Below are 15,605 nucleotides of genomic sequence, written 5' to 3'. Positions count from 1 at the left end.
AAATCCAGTAACTGTAATCCGTTACAGTTACGTCAAAAAATTTAGTAATCAGATTATAGTTACATTTTGAAAAAAGGGTGAAATTTTTTATGACTTCAATGGTTTAATTTAAAACTTAAAGCTACACTGTGTAACTTTTTTAGTTTATTCTTAGCTAAAAACACTTAGTTCTTTCAAAAATACATACGGGTGAGGGGTTCGAATGTCGGTCGCCATGTTGCCCCTCCATCTTGAAAGTACATTAGCCAAAGAGGGACATACCCGTTCATTCAAGCTTCGCCTTTCGCGTCTCTGCAATTCAAATTCAATTAAAAGTTACTTTACTAAGATTAGCTTGCATTCGTCTGGGACTGATAGCTGATGTTAGCAATGAAATGGTAAAAAAAATAACGAAAACATAAAACTTTTATTAATTTTACATAGATGTCATAACCTATATGTTAACTGCCAAATTAAATTACTGCAAATTATAATAGTTTTCTAAAGTATCCTCATCACTTGAAGGAATACTCATGGACGAGGTCGAACTGGAAGCCATGTTAATCTTGGACTACATTGGCCACCGTAGGAGTTCAAACGAAATCGGAATTGAGAGGAACAGAAACTAATATTCACTGGATGGTCATATACCTTTTCACCGCTAGATGGGGGTAAAAATCACACAGTGTGGCTTTAATAAATCCGTATTTTGGCATAATAACACTATATTAAGCGCTGCTTGATTATACAGTGGTTCCTGGCTCTGTTGCCAGTAATGACTCGCGAGTGCCACCCGCTGGTGCACGCGCTAATAACAGCCGTGTACAGTCTCCTCAGACGCAGATCGACTCACTGATGCTAGTAACGATGCTGCCCGCGGGTAAAAACGCTTTCAATTCATGGATGCTGTAATCTGTAGAAATTAGGAGCGTATCTTTAGTACCCAAAATGTCCTTTCTTAATCTCTTCTCTCTTAACGGGATGTTCGCGGTCAAGGTAACGTAGGGGAACTCCCACTGCCAATGCCCAAGTTCAGTCCGGCAAATGAAGAAAGATCACGGCTTGAGTTAACATGTAGGCCCATTGTAAAATAAACTAATATGTAGATTGTGTGTAGAATTTTTAAATGTTGTTTTTATTTTTTCCTTGTACATGTTAGTTAAAAATAAAACAAAATATTCTGTAATAATACCATATAGCCCTTTATGTAAATATATATTCAGGGCTGTGAAATTTTTAATAAGTTTTTTTTATTTATTTTTTTTATAATATTTTACCTTGAAGTAATCCAAAAGTAATCAGATTACATTACTTTCATATTGTGGTACTTGGATTACGTTACTGAATACATTCTGAAAGTAACCCTCCCAAGCCTGTTCCCGAGTGAGGTACATTTCATGTCTTATCTAGACAAACCAGCGGCCATTTTATAACAAAATAAACATTTATATACTTTAATCACTAATGCTGGTCTTGCACTCGCTGTGATGCGCCACACATTACGTAGAAAGATCACGTGACACGCGTCGGCGGAAGAACAGACCCAGTGTTCACAAAGCAAACTTGCAAAGAATCAAACGCCATTTACAATCAAATAATAATAAAATAAATAAAAGGTAAAACAACGATGTCGGAGAAAATTAGTTTTTCGCACCATAGCGAGTGCAAGACGAGCATTTGTGGTAAAAGTATATAAATGTTTGTTTTTATAAAATGGCCGCTGGTGTGTCTATATAAGACTCTTATTCCTCGGCTGGATCGTGTGGAGACTTTAAAACTCACATCTGGACCTTCGACCCGTTGGACCATTATAGTCACTATATGGAGAACATCCTGGAGTGTGTTCCTCACAAACCTGCATTTCTTCTCGACTGAAGAAAGACAGACATGAACATCTTGATGACGTGCGGGAGAGTAAATTATCAGGAAATTGTAGTTCTGAAGTTTTTCTGGATTTGTAACGTGTGTGTGTGTGTGTGTGTCAGGAACGCTGTGTGCGGCGTGTGAGCTGATCCGACAGCAGAAAGCAGAGGTTCTGGGATGTTTGGTGCTCGTCGAACTCAAAGATCTCCACGGATCCGACAAGCTGAAGCCGACGCCGGTCTTCTCTCTGATCCAGTACTGACGTCTCAGAGGAGCTGTGCGTTCACATCGCAGAAATACAGGCAGTTCTAGAGCAACACTTCACCCTGTGTGGGTTTGATGGTCTTAATCCCACCATGACAATTAGGAAAAGAAAGGGGACGTTTAAAATCACATACTTGTGAATAATTATTTTGTGGTAGTGATGGGAGAAATTAAGCTTTTTGAATCAATTGCTTGGCAAAAATGACTTTTTGAAACTGGTGACCCCTGCTGGCCAGAACAGTGTAAATGCAGTGAAAACTCAAAACATGCATAACACCATTAAAGGATTATTCACTTTAAAAAACTTTTGCTGATAATTTACTCACCCCGATGTCATCAAGATGTCCATGTCTTTCTTTCTTCAGTGGAAAAGAAATGAAGGTTTTTGATGAACACATTTCTCCATATAATGGACGTCAATGGGCCCCAAACGGGTCAAGGTCCAGATGACAGTGTCAGCGCCGCTTCAACGGGCTTTAAACGACACCAGACGATGAATACGGCTCTTATCTAGCGAAACCATCGTCATTTCAAACATAAATAAACAAGTTTAAGTTTTATAAGCACAAACGCTCGCCTTGCTCTGTTCTGTGATGCGCGTTCGTTACATCACGTAATACGCAGTTATCGTATATACCCGAATATAAGACGAGGTTTTTGTTCTAAAAATAGGCTGAAAAATGGGGGGTCGTCTTATATTCACGATATAGACAAAATCACGGGGGAAAGGGAGAAAGAATATGAAATAGTGACTGACACACGACCCATTAAGACAAAACCAGCTTTCCCTTCCAAGATGTTAATCTGCACAAAAAGCCTGATAATCGAGCCGTCGTCTGATCAAATCACATAAGATAGACAATATCTGTGCTGTGATTTCAGATATACTTGCATGTAAAATTAGAGAAGCAACATAATATCTGTTTAACTGAATTAAAACACTGCTCCTGTCTGCTGAGAGAGAGAGAGAGAGAGAGATGCGCGTGTGCTGGAAGAGAGAGAATGAATTACTAATTATTTAGAATTACAAAAATTATTTTGTTGAAAACCAGATTTTTTTCCACAATAATAAGTCTGGAAATGGGGGGGGGGGGGGTCGTCATATATTCGGGTACGTACGGTACGTTGAAAAGGTCACGCTTGTAAACCGACTCAGTACTTCCGCCTACGTCAAGCGTGAACCGTTTGGGGCCCATTGACGTCCATTATATGGAGAAATGTGTTCATCAAAAACCTTCATTTCTTTTCCACTGAAGAAAGAAAGACATGGACATCTTGGATGACATCGGGGAGAGTAAATTATCAGCAAAAGTTTTTTTTAAAGTGAACTAATCCTTTAAGAAAGCATTTAATAGCAGTAAATATGAAGTGCCTGTAGAATGTTAATCGGACGAGTAAAAACTGATTCGAGATCAGGTAAAAATCATAGACACCGGTTCAGAACAAATCATTTGAAGCTTCACTTAAAAAGTTCTGTATTGTGTATGAGTGCAAACCAGTCACCATGTGCTCATTGTCATGTGACCCAGGAGGTTCACTGGCTGCAAAGTGGAGCAATAATTCCTGTTTTATGGCCTTATTGTGCAATTCTGCATTTCACGGGTCAAATCAGTTACTTGTTTTGTGTGCAGACTATACATGGAAATCTGTGATTTGAGACATTCAGTTACAAGAGTTCCTGATGGACAGAGAGAGAGTTTAAACATTGCTTGCATGAACTTGTTTATTGTAAATGATTCAATGCTATTGTGTGTTAACCAGTCGTCAACATCTGAGCGGTTATTGTGCCAAGAGTCAAAGAACAAGGTCACGACCTCAGACAATCTGTTAAAAACGTAGTGACTTGTAAAATGCAAACTATGAACAAATGAAAGTAAAAATGAGTCTTCTAAAAGGTAAAATCCATAATAAAATATTGCACATGTTCTGGAGTCGAGTCCGCTTCCGCTCAGACGCGCTCCTCTTCCTTCATCTTCCGGGTCAGGGCGCTCAGCACGAGGTTCAGGTCCGTGCTCTTGTTCAGCTTCAGGTACAAGTCTTTCCTGACCGGGTGTATCGTGAGCCACGCGTGCGTCGACTCGGCCAGCAGGCGCAGGTGCTGCTCCATCTCGTCTGCAGTAATACACAACATCACACATTAATATATGATACACCAGCAAAACACTACATTTAAGAACACTAGCTATGAGAGTTACAAATAGAGTATTTCTGAACATTTTATCATCACCTTTTCATAAAGTAAACAAATTCATTTTTGTGGATCGCACTTCATTATTTAGTTTCTGTGTCATCAACATGTTCTTTCAATTCAGAGGTTTTATTTATTTTTGGAACGGATTGTTCAGTGTCCTCCTTTATCTGAGCTTATGCATACTGCATTTTCTTTTGCAATATTATTTAATATTTATATATATTAGGGGGTGTAACTGTTCACAAAATTTACTTTTCACAAAATTTGCGGTTCGGTAAGTTTTCGATATAGTAAAAAAAGAAATGCCAGAGAAATTTCCTTGATTTTTAAAAAATATATTATTTTAAATAAGTGATTTTTCCTACATCTTGAAACTTAGTTTTATAAATGGGTGTAATCTTTAAAGGAGAGGACTCGATTAAAAAAATCTAATTAATTAATCGCATTTTAATTGCATATAAATATTTGACCTGAGAACAGTGAAGTAATTTTTTTCACATGGATTTTTAGTATACCATTGAATAATGACTGAATAAATAAGCTTAAGCAACAAAATATTGTTTATTTTTGTTCCAGCAGACCAGTGCTATTTTAGCCATTAAGTGTAGCAATAGCCGTCCCGAATTCCTTGTTGCACAGCTTGCACACAACCATGCTCTTATCGACGCTTCCATCCGTTCATTTTTTATAACAAAATGTCCCATCCACGGGGCCAACCAAAGCGGTCTCGTCAGCTTCTTTGTTCATGTTCACTGTGGTTTGTTGTTGTCTGAAGTTATCAAGTTATGAACATAGACGGTTATGAACGCTATTGGTCCTCCAGTATAATCGGTCCGCCTAAACTCATCCAGTGAGAAACGTTCCGCGGTGCAAAAATAAGTGCGATTAAAGTGCGTTACACAAAAAAATAACGCGTTAAATTTTTTTTATTAATTAATCTTAACGCGTTAAAGTCCCGACTCTAATAAATATAAATATACAGTCTCAAATTAAAAGAAAGTTGACTTAAAGATTGATTCCAATATAATAGCATAACCAGAGATTTAGGGCTGTCAAACGATAAAAATATTTAATCGCGATTAATCACATTAGTGTCATAGTTAACTCGCGATTAATCGCACATTTTTATCTATTCTAAATGTCTCTTGATTTCTTTTTGTCCCATTATTTTGGTGCTAGCTCAGTTCACAACGACACAACACACAGATCGCTTTGGTCTTGTCAATTGAACCATTTGGCAACTTTTTAAAAGTAAACTTTCCATTCAGAATCTTATTGGCATCCATGTCGGCGTCTCGCACTCCAAAACGTAACGTTAAAGCGGGTCGCACACCGGACGAGAAGCGCAGCGCCTCATATTTAAAATTCGAACACATTATTGTCTATGAGTGCACACACACCGGCGGCGCCATTCTGCGTTTTTATTGCTGGCCGTAAACTGAGAAAGTGCGCGTCCGATGTGCGGTACGAGTTGTGCTAGACGCGGTGTGCAAACGTGTGTGCGGCGCCTGTTGTTTTGTTTGTGGTCTCGCTAGATCCGGTGTGGTTTTGTAGTTTTAATAATGTTACTAGTTGTTGCAAAAGCATGTGAAAAGAACTGCAAAGTTTTTTAGGCGTAAATCTCACGATAAAAAAATTGACGCCGTTAATAACGCGTTTAACGGACAGCCCTAATATATATATACAAATATACACACAGTCTGTCAAATTAAAAGAAAGTTGAATTAAAGATTGATTCCAATACAATAGCATAACCAGAGATTTACGCTATTTTCAGTCATTTTTGTACAAAAAGCATTAAAAAAATAATAACTTTAGTTAAACATTAAGGCACACTAGTTTAATTATACAAAATATTTATACATTTTATTCAATATTTAAGAGACCCTTAAGATTATTTTAAGAAATGTAATCTTAAATGGGTTTTTAAAAGGTCTTAATTTTTTTAAATGTCTTAAAATAATTAAAAGTGTTTTAAAATCTTTTTAAAAAAATTAAGATCTTTTAAAGATTAATTTCTTTAAAATATCTTATCCTAAAAGGGTCTTTATTTTAAGACTTTAATTGTCTGTCTTAATTTCTTAAAATAATCATAAGATATTTAAAAAGATCCTTAATTTTTTTTTTTTTTAAATCTTAAAATAATCTGAAAACGGTCTTTAAAAAGATCTTTAAAATATCTTACGATTATTTTTTAGACCCTTTTCAGATTATTTTAAGCTCTTTAAAAAAAAAAAGGAATCTTTAAAGGGTCTTAAGTCTTAATTTCTTTAAAGGGTCTTGATGTTATAGACCCTCATTACTCCGCATCATCTCTAACTGCCGCTGGGAAACGGCTGCACTGACCGGAGCTGAGCGGAGACCGGTAGCTAGCGATCACGCGGTTGCAGGCGAGCTCCATGAGGAGGGCCGGCTTCTTCTCCGCTACGAACACGTTGCGCAGGATGCGGGCTAGCTCCGGGAGCCGTGACATCATCACCAGGCGCCGCTCCTGCTCCGGGTCCCTCGTCATCACGGCCCGCAACTTCTGAGCCTCTTTAGCTCGAATCTGAAGGGGGACACATGTAGATTAGCTTCTTGTGGAACACACTTGAACTAGCGTTGTCAAAAGCACAGACTTCGGTACAGAAATGTTATAAATGTTTAGTCTAGAACTATTGGCGGAGGTTCTGTCGAGTTATTTAATGAGTTATCGTATATCACACTTTTCTTCAACATCGTGCATCTCTACTTCTGACCACACTAACGTGACCGAGTGTGTGTTCAGCGACTCACCCTCTCCAGCAGCGACTGAGACACTCCTCTGAGCGCACCGGCTGCTTCGGCTGGCTTCTCCGCGGGCTCGGGCTCTTCAGCGCACGCGCTCTCTGCCGTTTTCAAGGCCATGTTAGCCAACGCTTTCTCCATCTGGAACCAGAACAGGAAATGAGTCCGTGAGGTTCAGTTTCATTGGCAGATCAACTCTTGTTTTTGAACACAGGGTTTGTACAGATCCTGTATAATGACATTCCAGGACTTTAAACTAGTTTTTTGGTTTTCAAGGAGTAAAATCAGAGATCTCACTTATCAAACACCATCTTTATTACCTTCAAATTAAACAAAAAGTTAATTTACAGATCAACTTTTGTTTTATGAATAACATTTGCTTATAGTACAATTGTTATATATGCGTGTGTGTGAATACAGCACCTTAAAATGGTGTTGAGTTAATCTAACCTGATTAAATATGATAATTACTCTACATTTACATTTAAATGTGTCCCCTTCTGGTGAAAATCCAGCTTTTAATGTTGTTTACGTGTATAAGTCGACAGCATTGCTGAGTATTTTCTGCTTAAAACTGCAGTGAACCAAAGACAGTCTCAAAAACACAGTTTGAAATCGCTGGTGTTTCTGACGTCACACACTACCTTGTAACCAATCAGATCAACGTGTGATCGTCAACCAGTGGATCTCTGAGTGAGTGAGTGGAGACGGGGCTCATTTGCATATTCATAGAGCCGCGCATACTAAATGGGGTATGGGTGTCGAGTTACATTCAAGATATTTTAAGCCATGAAGACTTTTTTCCCAAGGATCAAAGATGAGTTTTAATGGATAAAATAATAACTACAGGGGGACTTAAGATGTTGAGATATTTCTATTGGAAAACCAGAAAAAAATAGAGGATTTTTTTTTTTTTTTTAACATTCAATGCAGATCATTTTGAATTTAAGACCCTTTAAGGCCCATATTTGTGTAAGAATGAATTAAGATATTTAAGAACCTTAAAATAATCTTAAGATCTGAAAAGGATCTTTTAAAGAAATTAAGACTTAAGACCCTTTTAAGATTATTTAAGACTTTTTTTTAAAGAATGATAAGTAAAATGTATACCTTGAAATGCAATGCAAGTCGCTTTGGATAAAAGCATCTGCCAAATGCATAAGTGTAAATGCAAGACCCTTTAAGACTATTTTAAGTCCCGTTAAGACATTGTCTTAACGGGTCTTAAAATAGTCTTAACGGGTCTTAAAATTTGACTTAAGACCCTTTAAGATTATTTTAAGAGTTTTTAAAGACATTAAGACCAGCAGAACCCCTGATGCTCGTCACTGAACCACATGTAAAAGGGAACTGGTCCCGGTCGAGGTGCTCGCTCACCTTGGGTGTCATGAGCGCTCGAGCTCGGTCCAACACCTCCTGAGCCGAGCTCAGTTTCTCAGTCTGAGGGGGTTGAGGCAAATCCCCGGGCTTGACGTTGGGAACCTCATCCACATTGAACCTCGGATGCCAGCGGGTCAGTTTGTCATCAGGGACGACGATGGGAGGGTTTAGGGACGCCAGGAACGTCTGTATCCAACATAAGACAAGACATGATTGGAACTTACAAAGAAGAAAAAAAACAATCCAAAGCTCATGCAAGTAAACCTGCTCACCTTGTGGTGTCCCTTCACGATTTCAACGAGGTTTTGGTGAAAAATGCGCCTTCTTTCCAAAAGACGAGAGACCGACAACACTGGACGAGTACCGGTAAACTCTGGGGAAAGAGACACTTTATTAAAATGATGATTTTAGAACTTGCACATGTGACCCTGGATCCCAAACTCAGTCTGGAGCCGCACGGGTATATCTGTGTATGGGTCAAAATTATTATTATATGCCAAAAATCATGAGGATATTAAGTAAAGATCATGTTCCATGAAGATATTTAGTAAATGTCCTGCCGTAAATATATAAAACATGTATTTTTGTGAGTGAATGCAGCACAATCGTGAACATAAATGCACAACTTTAAAGGAGATTTTCTCAATGTTTACTTTTTTTTGCTCCCTCAGATTCCAGATTTTCTATAGTCATATCTCGACCAAATATTGTCCTATCCTAACAAACCACACATCAATGGAAAGCTTATTTATTCAGCTTTCAGATGTATACATCTTAATTAAAAAAATTTGACCCATGTGACTGGTTTTGTGGTCCAGGGTCACATATGCGAGCGCTGCATGATTTGGGTAAAAAACTAAAAGTTGGTTATTTGTGTGTTAAATTCATTGCAATGATCACGGGTGCATTGCATGCTACTAACGACCCAGCTCAGCTTCTCACGTGTTGAATGAGAAATGTGTTGGACGATGCTTTTAGTAAAGAACTTTTGAAAAGCTAGAAGTAAACGTCAGTTCAGTACAGGATGATCATTTATATTTTACCTTAAAATTACAGTGACTTATTTTGTGGCATCTTTGTTTTACTCGTTGCATTAAACATTGATTTAACATTTTGGAATCATTTATTTAGGTTTTATTCAGTTTAACTGGTAAAGACCTTTTTTCTTTGCACCGAATTAAAAACCCAAATAAAAACTGAATGCGGATTAAATAGCCAAACATCGTTGTTGGGATTGTTGAATGCGTGTTGATTGTGTTGTGAACTATGCAGTTGTTGCCTCTAATTTCACATGGTGACAGTTAATGCTTTAATTCAAGGCCAGTTTTATGTAGTTTCAAGTTCAACCCAATTTAAAACAAAAAGCCAAATGCTGATGCTAAATGTCAGTATCTATGTTTGTATTGAATGTGCTTTACTGCGGTTACTGACGTTCATTTCAGAAGGTTCAGTTAGTGTTTACAACAGCCAAAAGCCAGTTTAGCCCGTTAAATATCTTGCTTATCTATACTTTTATTCTTTGTTTATTGCTTAAACAGGAATCGGTATCGGCCAGTTTGCTTTATAAGAAAAAAGACAAAAAAACGGTATCGGCCATGAAAACTCATGATCGGCGCATCGCTGCAGAGCCGCATTAAAAGCAATATTCAGTGTGACCGTTCCTCACCTTCTTCAATGACCGGCTCCACGGTGAGCTGATAGCTGGACCTCTTCACAGCGGCACTGAACGAGGGAATGTTCTTCTCCTGGCGGAAGGTATAGGCGGAAGGGTAAACCTGCTTTATCTGCCCCAGGTGGCTCTCCTCGAAACGCCTGAGAAGAAAGCAGAACTGGGGTTAGCTCTTGACCAGTAGCGGTGCAGCGACTCAACACTCACGCTGCGGATCATTCATGGTTTTTGTGTATATGTATTTGTATATCGACTTATCGCACGATATATGGAAATGAGCGCGATCATTTTTGGTGCCGCGATATATTGCGATCATTTTTTTTAATTAAAAATAATGAAAATATTTATTTTTATATAAAAATTAATGTCAAACATTTTAGTCGATCGCGCGGTCATCTTGTCTGCTCTGTGTGTCGGAGGCGGTTCTTTGTTCTTTGAAAGAGTGTACTTGCACTATTATATTGTCATTATGTAATCAGTGGCATAAAATGGTCTGAAAATTACAATAATTAGCAATTAATTTTGGTGCAATAGATCGTACAACAAAAAGTAGTTGTCGTGACAGCCTTACATGCATGTATATATGGAGGAGGTGTAACTTTGCTTTTCATTTAGTACTTAAAGCTCACTTGAAGTTCTTCGATACCACAACAAAAACTACTAGCCTAACTAAAAAGTTTAAACATCAACAAAAGTCAGTAATAAAATAACAAATACACACACATTACAAGCATAGATGAATACTAAATAGTCTAACTGTAGTGTTCAGGTAAAGAAATTAATAATTAGGTGTGAATGTCAAACACTATTTGTTCACTGTAGAAATTAAAAGATTTCATCTTTGTTAAAGCTGTATTTTGTCGTTGAGACGGACAATGGCAGGAATATTAGGCTGCTGTCACTTTAAGACCGAATAACTGACAAACATCCGGTTTCTTTTTCATTTAAAATGGTGTAAATTTGCGAGACAATGCATTCAAATGATAAACTTTCACCCTATGATGGTTAAATGTATCCGCGAATCACACACGCTTCATCCTCCGGCCTCTTACTTGTGCATCATGTCTTGGACCCCTTGCTTGACCTTGTTGAAAGTGACCGTCTCGGAGCGGTTGAACAGCATGCCGACGATGGTCTCCGCACTGCGGAACATCTCGGACAGAAGCCGGTACTGGTAGGGCAGGGTGAGGCCGGGCGGGACGTCCCGGGCGAGAGTGTGGAAGCGCTGATAAGCTGGGAGCTTCTCTCTGAAACACACATATGAAACTTCAGCAACAAGACTTTCTGAGGTATATGAACACGTATAGGTATGAACACGTATAGGTATTAAAACATGAGGGTTAGTACGTGACAATTTACGTTTTTGGGTGAACTACCTATGCAAATATCGAATTGAAGTTTGAGTCAAATCGAAAATCGAACAGCAGAGAAAGTTAGCCGCTAGTCCCAATCAAACGGGAGTTATTTAAAGCAATAGTTCACCAAAAAATGTATTGAGGTGTGTATTTAATCAACAAATGTGACCCTGGATCACAAAACCAAGTCACACGGGTATATTTGTGGCAAAAGCCAGTCAAAATTATAGATTTATCTTTTATGCCAAAAATCATTAGGATATTAAGATCATGTTCCATGAAGATATTTAGTAAACTTCCTACCGTAAATATATAAAACATGTATTTTTGTGAGTGAATGCAGCACAATCGTGAACATAAATGCACAACTTTAAAGGAGATTTTCTCAATGTTTAGATTTTTTTGCTCCTCAGATTCCAGATTTTCTATAGTTGTATCTCGACCAAATATTGTCCTATCCTAACAAACCACACATCAGTGGAGAGATTATTCAGCTTTCATGTGATATGAAAATCTCAATAAAAAAAAAAAAAATTACCCATGTGACTGGTTTTGTGATCCAGAGATTTTAGGTCTCAAACATCAACGCTTGTCCGAGAGTTTTCGGATCCTCCATAGACAGCAACGTCATTGCAACTTTCAAGGCCCAGAAAAGTAGTAAAGACATCGTTAAATAGTCCATGTGACTCCAGTGGTTCAAAAGTGACGAGAATACTTTTTGTGCACAAAGAAACCCCAAAATAACAACTTTATTCAACTCTCTTCACTTGCACGTCAGTCTCCTACGCAGTTGACGAAGTGTAAACAGTGCAGCGCTTGTTAAATGTCATTGTAAGCTTTTATGATGAAAGTTAAAAAAAAGCAAAAAAAGCAGCACTTCCTGGTTATACGTCAGAACGCCGGCTCACTATTGGCTGTATCCTGCGTCAGCATCTCACACACACACACACGTGTCGTTGTGATCACATGACCAGCGTCGGCCAATAGTGAGCTGGCATCCTGACGTAGAGCCAGAAAGCGCTGAACTTTACTACGCGAATAGCGAAGGAGATCTGACAGAAGAGATTGTTGAGTAAAGTCGTTATTATTGTGCACAAAAAGTATTCTCGTCACTTCATAACATTACATTGGAGTCACATGGACTATTTTAACGATGTCTTTACTACCTTTCTGGGCCTTGAAAGTTGCAATGACGTTGCCGTCTATGGAGGGATTAGAAAACTCACGGATATCACCAAAATATCTTAATTTGTGTTCTGAAGATGAACAAAGGTCTTACGGGTTTGGAGTGACATGAGGGAGAGGAATTACTGACAGAATAATTTTTTGGGGGGGAAATAACAGTTTAATGCCGAGCCATGCATCCATTAAACATTAGCATCGGCCAGCGAACCTCACCTTTCCTCTGGTTCAGGCCTAGCCTGTGCCTCAGTAGCTTTAGCATCCGTCGAAACTCGCTCAGCCTTTCTCTGCTGAACCTTTGCCGAGATCTCGCGGGCAGCGTCGAGCCGCGCTTTCAGCTCCGCTAGTGTCGAAACGGGAGCGGGCGAGGGATTCGCCACGGCTTCAGACTGTCCTTTCAGTTTCTGCAGCTTCGACTTCAGCGCCGACACGTCCTCTCGAGAGAGCGTCTTCTGAAAGAACAAGCGGTGTGGTTAGCGAAGCGCGAGAACACCGGGAGGTTCCCGAGGTCCCCCGTGTGTCCGTTACCTTGCTCCGGCTCGTCCGCGTCGGCCCACCGGCTCCACCAGCGGAGATATTTGCATTGTGATTAACAGTATTTTTTGAGTCTTTGCTGGCGGTTTGCTGAGGAGCCTGAGCGACGCCATTGGTCAAAGGCTCAATGCGCTACATCAAGATAAGACAGGTTGGATTAGCAGTCATTAAACCACACCAATACACAAATGCATTCGCAGAACAGTAAACCTAATGTAGCCTAGCCTACGTCACCTAAAATACTAGAACTAAACATACATTTAGCACAACATGCTAATGAAATCAAACAATCTAAATTGCATAACGTGATATTCATAAAATGGTAAATTATTCAGAATTAAATTATTCCCAATTGTTTCATCTTTTACATTTTTCATTCTCAATTTTGTGGAATTGCACAGACCAGCGACTATAAAAACAGAGTATATCAACAATTTCTTATTTCTTATAATTTAACTGATGTAATGAACTTTTCACACATTTATGAAAACCTGATTTAGTGTTTAATTATGTTTTTTGTACTGTTCCTGATCAAAAAAAAAAAAAAAAACTTGAATTATTGTATCTCCCGTTTATTTATCAATATTGGCACAATATTATACCATTCACATTATAAACAAATTACATCAAAAGTAATATAAAAAGTAATTAAAAAAAGTAGTGTGATTACATCAATAAAAATGTAATGGAATAGATTAAGTAATGTTACTAACTACCTTTTTTAATCATGTATAATTTGCATTTAGTAACGCAATACAATTTATAGGCCAAGTAATCTACCCTATTACTAGTTTACCCCATCTACCTATTATTTTTAAAATAATTATTTTTTTATTTGTACTGTCCCTCCCTGATCAAATAAACTTTAAAAAAAAAAAACTCTCCCGTTTATTTTTTATCAATATTGGCACAATATTATACCATTCACATTATAAACAAATTACATCAAAAGTAATATATAAAAAGTAGTTGGATTACATGAATAAAAATGTGTAATGGAATAGATTAAGTAATGTTACTAACTAGTAACTACCGTTTTTAATCATGTATAATTTGCAAGTAATCTACCCTATTACTAGTTTACCCCATCTACCTATTATTTTTAAAATAATTTATTTGTAATCATGGATAATTTGTATTCAATATTGAACAACAATTTATAAGTAATCTACCCAGCAACATCGCATCCCATTAGTTTTTTATGTTTGTTTGTTTTTTAGACGAATTAAGCGAATTAAGTAAAAGTCTATGAAACATTTTAAATTAAGAATGATCGGTTTAAAGTTAAGCGACAGATGTTATTTTATGTGTAATGTGTCAAAAGTCGTACATTGATTGATTGGAGACATTTTTAAATGGATGTAACGATGCGTCCGCGTCGCGTTTTACTGCGCGTCGCGTTTCAAACAAACGTTGTTTTGAACGCAACATTTAGCGCTAGATAACGTTAACTTACCAGCTCTTTATCGTCGTGTTTCAGCAGATCGAGCCTCTTCCTCGCGGTCGCCGGAACCGCGCGGTCCTCCGGGGAGGTTCTGCCGAGCCTCAGGCGCTTCTTGGCGCTGCTGTGCTGTTCGGCTGTGGACGCGAACACCACCGAGCACACGTCGAACTCCACCGCGGTCCGTTTAGGGGTTCGGGGACTCGCCGTTAGGTCAACATTACTCACATCCGTCGCGGTTTCTACCGTGTCTGCTGCCAGAACCTCGTCGATGACTTTGAGGAACTCCTGATGAACGTGTTTCTGCGGTTCTGGTGTTGCGGGAGCGCGCGAAGAGCGTGTGGCTCTGGATGATGGTCTTGGTTTAGCGATAACCGCTGATTCCGAAACGTCCACGGACACTTTTTGTCCCTTCGACCGGACAGATCGACCAACACCACCCTTCTTATTCTGTGCAAAAAAATCGGTAACCCGCGCTTGAGCCATTCTTCTGTACGAATCAGATCCGCGGCGTGAAGCAATTGTTATGATCCCACCGGAAGCTCCTCTCAGCGTCTTCTTCCTAGACTAACTTTCGCGCGAAATCGGATCACGTGACTTATGTAGGCCGAGCCTGGCTTTTAACCACGCCCCCTAACCCTCTGATCAAACACACGCATAACTGACTGACAGACAGACTGTAAACATGCTAATATTGGGTGTCATATCCACAATATATAATAAACACTTATACGTTTACTAATTTGATTTGACTCCTTGTGTAATTTTATATTTAAACAATATATATATTTCTACTTTTTACCACGTTTAGCAGTCATTTTGGTGGTTGGTCTTGGAATGAATGGGATTATGTTCGCTCCATTGTTTTGTAAATTTGCATTTCTTAGGATAAATGAACCAATCATTTTAAATCAGTAACACTGTTAATCATTTAACAGGAAGTGTGACTGACAGCTGCAAAATAGTATACACTCATCACGT

General features: G+C 38.5%; 2 protein-coding genes across 4 annotated transcripts in view; one reads left to right on the top strand and one right to left on the bottom strand.

Annotated features, from left to right (window-relative positions):
* aprt (adenine phosphoribosyltransferase) overlaps nucleotides 1–4,034 on the top strand; it is a 25,046-nt gene extending 21,012 nt beyond the window's left edge. The window contains exons 5-6 of one of the 2 annotated variants that reach the window (XM_079584788.1): nucleotides 1,965–2,521; nucleotides 3,322–4,034. In XM_079584788.1, the coding sequence (XP_079440914.1) occupies nucleotides 1,965–2,104 (140 nt within the window). In that variant the 3' untranslated portion in view covers nucleotides 2,105–2,521; nucleotides 3,322–4,034. Of the gene's footprint in view, nucleotides 1–1,964; nucleotides 3,048–3,321 lie in introns of those variants that run through there. The other variant, XM_079584789.1, reaches the window with a different exon arrangement.
* Nucleotides 3,814–15,605, bottom strand: cdt1 (chromatin licensing and DNA replication factor 1). 2 transcript variants are annotated; one of them, XM_079584756.1, is made up of 10 exons: nucleotides 14,640–15,605; nucleotides 13,178–13,315; nucleotides 12,866–13,101; nucleotides 11,165–11,359; nucleotides 10,110–10,255; nucleotides 8,716–8,816; nucleotides 8,441–8,629; nucleotides 7,073–7,204; nucleotides 6,644–6,845; nucleotides 3,814–4,218 (listed from the first exon to the last, which is right to left on the bottom strand). In XM_079584756.1, the coding sequence occupies exons 1-10, from the start codon at nucleotides 15,108–15,110 to the stop codon at nucleotides 4,055–4,057; spliced, it is 1,974 nt and encodes a 657-aa protein (XP_079440882.1). In that variant the 5' UTR covers nucleotides 15,111–15,605; the 3' UTR covers nucleotides 3,814–4,054. The 2 variants fall into 2 exon arrangements, with proteins under 2 accessions (XP_079440882.1, XP_079440883.1); XM_079584757.1 differs by having other exon boundaries at nucleotides 4,015–4,218; nucleotides 12,866–13,098; nucleotides 14,640–15,211.

This window comes from Phoxinus phoxinus (genome assembly GCF_949152265.1).
Source record: "Phoxinus phoxinus genome assembly, chromosome: 2".
NCBI lineage: Eukaryota > Metazoa > Chordata > Actinopteri > Cypriniformes > Leuciscidae > Phoxinus > Phoxinus phoxinus.
Note: the sequence above shows the minus strand (reverse complement) of the source record. Positions and strands in the feature narration are given on the sequence as shown.